This window comes from Cebus imitator, unplaced genomic scaffold (genome assembly GCF_001604975.1).
Source record: "Cebus imitator isolate Cc_AM_T3 unplaced genomic scaffold, Cebus_imitator-1.0 Scaffold945, whole genome shotgun sequence".
Lineage (NCBI taxonomy): Eukaryota > Metazoa > Chordata > Mammalia > Primates > Cebidae > Cebus > Cebus imitator.
Window position 1 is genome coordinate 24,888 of NW_016108260.1, and position 5,805 is coordinate 30,692.

At 42.0% G+C, this 5,805-nt stretch overlaps 1 protein-coding gene across 1 annotated transcript; it reads left to right on the forward strand.

Moving 5' to 3' along the window:
* Nucleotides 1-3,085: 3,085 nt before the first annotated feature.
* On the forward strand, nucleotides 3,086-4,930 carry LOC108298383 (histone-binding protein RBBP7-like). The gene is given in 1 exon segment (XM_037735760.1): nucleotides 3,086-4,930. A coding segment is annotated over 1 exon segment (1,374 nt). The 5' UTR covers nucleotides 3,086-3,210; the 3' UTR covers nucleotides 4,585-4,930.
* Nucleotides 4,931-5,805: the final 875 nt, after the last annotated feature.

Consider the following 5,805-nt stretch of genomic DNA (forward strand, 5'->3'; position numbering starts at 1 on the left):
TTTTTTTTTAAACAGTGGCTCACTCTGTTGCCAGGCCGGAGTTCAGTGGCACAATATCGGCTCACTGCAACCTCTGCCTGCAGGATTCAAACAATTCTCCTGCCTCAACCTCCCAAGTATCTGGGACTACAGGCATGTGCCACCATGCCCAGCTAATTTTTGTATTTGAAGTAAAGACAGGGTTTCACCATGTTGACCAGGATGATCTCGATCTCTTGATCTCATGGTCTGCCTGCCTTGGCCTCCCAAAATGCTGAGATTACAGGTGTGAGTCACAGTGCCTGGCAAGCTTTTGATCTTTTTGTTTTCTTTCAAGTATCTATTAATTTCTCTCTGGTCTAATTTTTATTATTTTTTATTATGCTAACATTGATATTATTTAGTTGTTTTATTTTAAGTTTTGTGTCGATTAAAGTTATGGTGTTTACCTGAGATCGTTCTGCATTTTAGCATATAAATATATTGTTATACATTTTTGTCTTAGAGTTGCTCTTTTGTGTGGGTAACACCCCCCATGGGCACCGAGGAAGGAGAACTCTGTAGACGCAGGTACAATTAGTGCCTGAAGAATATCTTAGTTTATAGTGTTACTACTCAGCTATTTCCTTTATATAATCCTTTATATATAATTATATATTAGTTTATAGAATTAGTGCCTGAAGTATAACTTACTGCTTACATATATCTAGCTTATATAATCATACTTAATACTTATATCTAGCATTCTTAGTTCTATATAATCTTTCTATATAATCACATTAGGTATTGTAGTCAGAGGTGTACTGACACATTTAGTGCTGATTTATAGAATTGTTCTATATAACCATGTAGTAGTTTGTAGTAGGAGCAGTCACAGAACAGAAGCAGTACACGGGAAAACAGCCAGACCAGGACAAGAACCAAAGACCCACGCGGTGGCGTCCCTGCCTGAAAGGGCATACGCTGTACGGCAGGCTTGGAGCAAGAGCCTCCTCCTAATAAAGGAGTTGTAGTACCTCGCATCCAGTTCCTGTGGAAAGTAGGCCTCAGGCCTGAGATTCTGGAAATAACCAAGGGAGAAGAATCCCTCTGGTGTGACCAGTCATGGCAGCTGTACACCCTGTCAGTCTTTTCTCGCTTCTGTGCTAACTCAAATCATCTTCCCATAAATATCTTAAGAGAAGAGCACAAGTCTGTCAGCTCCCACTGCACTGACTTACAGTATCCTTCTATTAGAAATCCTTCGAAGTCTCCAGCCCCCAGATAAGAAGTGTTGCATACAACACCTGTTGCACACAGCCCACCTCCTTGCTTCAGTGACCTAATGGGGGTGGACACATTTTCTGTACACAACCCTCTACTACTGTGCATGGCAAGGCCCCCTACTGTGCACAGCCCACCTCTCTCCCCACGTGACATAATGGGGTGGCCCCCTCGCTTGTGACTCAGGTGATTATGTATGCCCTATTACTAAGCCTATAGGTGATGACCTCACTTATGACCCTGCCCCTGCTTGTAGTCAATAAATACAGATGCTTCTGGGCATTTGGGGCCCTCGCCGATCTCCGCTCACAGGTGATGTGGCCCCCCTGAGTCCAGAGGCTCTTCACCAGTTCTTCAGTGTCCTGTCTCTTTACTTCTCAGATCCTGCACCTCAGCACAACATAAGGGACACTCCATGACCCTGTGGGGCCCTACAGCCCTACACTTCTGAATAACAGAAGTTTTGTTATGTTGTGTTTCCATTTTCATTTTTTGCTTTTAAGATGGAGTTGTGCTCTTGTTGCCCAGGCTGGAGTGCAGTGGCATGACCTTGGCTCACTGCATCCTCCACCTCCTAGTTCAAGCCATTCTTCTGCCTCAACCTCCCAAGTAGCAGGGATTACAGGCATGTGCCACCACAACCGGCTAATTTTTTTTATTTAGTAGATATGAGGTCTCACCACATTAGTCAGGCTAATCTGGAACTCCTCAGGTGATCCACCTGCCTCAGCCTTCCAAAGTGCTGGGATTACAGCATGAGCCAGCGTGCCTGGTCATGTTTTCATTTCATTTTCCCCAAGACACTTTTTTATTTCTATATAACCCACTGGTTATTCAGATACATTTGTTTAATATTTTTCAATTTTCCTTCTGCTATTAATTTCTAGTTTTAAAAAAGTGATTTAATAATTTAATATAATTTTGATCTATTTGAATTTGAAAAGACTTTGTTGATATTGGCCCAACCTATGATGTATCCTGGATAATGTTCCATGTGTGCTTGAGAACAATGTGGATTCTCATACTGTTAAGTGAAATATCCTGTATATATCTGTTAGGTGCACTTGTTCTGTAGTGCTGTGCAAGTACATTGTTTTCCTACTAGCTTTCTGTTGAAATAATCTATTGTTTTAAGTAGGATAATAAAGTCCCCTATTTTTTTTTTCTGTAGTTCTATTAATATATGTTTCTATATTTATGTCTTCCAATGTTGGGTGCACATATATTTTATTTTATATTCTTTTGTGACAAATTAGTCTCTTATCATTATATAATAAACTTCTTTGTATCTCCTGACACATTTTTTCTAGAAGCCTATTATGTCTGATATAAATATAGCCACTCCTACACCTTTTTGGTTATTCTTTGCCTGATATATTTTATCTTTTAACCGTTAACCTCTGTGTGCTCTTAAATCTAAAGTAAGTCTCTTGTGTGAAGCATACATACTGTTAAACTTTTAAATCTATTTAGACATTCTGTGAATGTTTTAGTTTATTTTCTGGGTAATTTACAAAAAATAAAAGCTGGCTTAGCTGACTATTTTGTATGCCGGAAGTCCAAGAGCATGCATGCCATTGCCATCTGATGAGAACCATATTTCCACATCACGAAATGAACAAAGGCATGAGGAGGACAGAAGCTGTACACCAGAGAGCTTACCTCTATAATAGATTCACTCTCGTAACAAGTAAACCGCTCTGGAAAAAATAACATTCATTAATTCATGAGAGTAGAGCCCTCATGACCTAATATGTTCTTAAAAATCTAACTTTCTAATTTTGAGCTGCCTGGGCAGGCTGGGAGGCGCGGGTTGAAAAGTCTCCTTCCAAGTTTGGAGAGAGAGAGAAGAGCGCCTCAGACCTTGGTACCCACGAGTGGGGAGGAGGCAGGAAAGAAGGACGCCGCGTCTGGGGAGCACCCCGGCCGCAAGACAGGGCCCGGGCTTTCGTGAGTGGGAAGTGTGTGATGCGCTTGGGAAAGGCAGGAGCGCCAGCGGTCGGGCTGCTCTCGGCTAAGAGGGGAGTCCGAGGCGGCGGCGAGGGGCGAAGGACCCCACGCAAGATGGCAAGTAAAGAGATGTTTGAAGATACTGTGGAGGAGCGTGTCATCAATGAAGAATATAAAATCTGGAAGAAGAATACACCGTTTATATATGACCTGGTTAGGACCCATGCTCTTCAGTGGCCCAGTCTTACCGTTCAGCAGCTTCCTGAATTGACTAAACCGGAAGGAAAAGAGTATGCCCTTCATTGACTAGTGCTGGGGACTGATACATCTGATGAGCAGAATCATCTGGTGGTTGCTCGAGTACATATTCCCAATGATGATGCACAGTTTGAAGCTTCCCATTGTGACAGTGACAAGGGTGAATTTGGTGGCTTTGGTTCTGTAACAGGAAAAATTGAATGTGAAATTAAAATCAATCACGAAGGAGAAGTAAACCATGCTCGTTACATGCCGCAGAATCCTCATATCATTGCGACAAAAACACCATCTTCTGATGTGTTGGTTTTTGACTATACAAAACACCCTGCTAAACCAGACCCAAGTGGAGAATGTAATCTTGATCTCAGGTTAAGAGGTCACCAGAAGGAAGGCTATGGTCTCTCCTGGAATTCGAATTTGAGTGGACATCTCCTAAATGCATCTCATGACCATACTGTCTGTCTGTGGGATATAAACGCAGGACCAAAGGAAGGCAAAATTGTGGATGCTAAAGCGATCTTTACCGGCCACTCAGCTGTTGTGGAGGATGTGGCCTGGCACCTGCTGCACGAGTCACTGTTTGGATCTGTTGCTGATAATCAGAAACTGATGATATGGGACACCAGGTCCAATGCCACCTCCAAGCCGAGCCACTTGGTGGATGCACACAGTGCCGAAGTCAATTGCCTCTTATTGAATCCCTACAGTGAATTTATTCTAGCCACTGGCTGTGCGGATAAGACAGTAGCTTTACGGGATCTACGTAACTTAAAATTAAAACTCCATACCTTCAAATCTCATAAAGATGAAAATTTCCAGGTCCACTGGTCTCCACATAATGAAACTATTCTGGCTTCAAGTGGTACTGACCACCACCTGAATGTGTGGGATTTAAGTAAAATTGGGGAAGAACAATCAGCAGAAGATGCAGAAGACGGGCCTCCAGAACTCCTATTTATTCATGGAGGACACATTGCCAAGATTTCAGATTTTAGTTGGAACCCCAATGAGCCTTGGGTCATTTGCTCTGTGTCTGAGGGTAACATCATGCAGATATGGCAAAAGGCTCAAAATATTTACAAGGATGAAGAGTCGGATGTCACGACATGGGAACTGGAGGGACAAGGATCTTAAACCCAAAGTAGGAGAGATGTTTCTGTTGAATGTAATGCTACACGAATGCTTGATTTATCAAGTGCCAAAAGACTTTGTATAGTAGAAAATGTAAGTGGGGTGGCTTCTGGTTTCTTTATCCTCTGATTCTACCACTTTCAAGTGAGCTGTTGCGTACTGTATCATATTGTAGCTATTAGGAAACAGAAGATTGTTGCTTAAGAAAGAACATGACCATTGATTTAAAATGCAAGTACCAGCATACTGCCTTTGATTCAACTGTTTAAGTCCTCATTTTCTCAAACTAAGTGCTTGCTGTTCCCAAATATGCGAGAGTAACTTTTTCACATTTTCCTTCCAACACTTCTTTTTTTTTTTATTGCATTTTAGGTTTTGGGGCACATTTGAAGAACATGCAAGATAGTTTCATAGGTACACACATGGCAGTGTGATTTGCTGCCTTCCTCCCTCTCACCTATATCTGGCATTTCTCCCCATGCCATCCCCCCCAACTCCCCACCCCCCACTGTCCCTTACCTATTTCTCCCCAACAGACCCCAGTGGGTAGTGCTCCCCTCCGTTTCCATGTGTTCTCATTGTTCAACACCCGCCTGTGAGTGAGAACATGTGGTGTTTGATTTTCTACTCCTGTGTCAGTTTGCTGAGAATGATGGCTTACAGGTTCATCCATCTCCCTACAAAGGACACGAACTCATTGTTTTTGATGGCTGTGTAATATTCCATGGTGTATGTGTGCCACATTTTCCCTGTCCAGTCTATCATCGATGGGCATTTGGGTTGGTTCCAGGTCTTTGCTATTGTAAACTGTGCTGCAATGAACATTCGTGTGCATGTGTCCTTATAGTAGAACGATTTATAATCCTTTGGATATATATCCAGTAATGGGATTGCTGGGTCAAACAAAATTTCTATTTCTAGGTCCTTAAGGAATTGCCACACTGTCTTCCACAATAATTGATCTAATTTACACTCCCACCAACAGTGTAAAAGTGTTCCAATTTCTCCACATCCTCTCTAGCACCTATTGTCTCCAGATTTTTTAATGATTGCCATTCTAACTGGTGTGAGATGGTATCCCAATGTTGTTTTGATTTGCATTTCAAAAATGACCAGTGATGATGAGCATTTTTTCATATGTTTGTTGGCCTCATGTATGTCTTCTTTTGTAAAGTGTCTGTTCATATCCTTTGCCCACTTTTGAATGAGCTTGTTTGTTTTTTT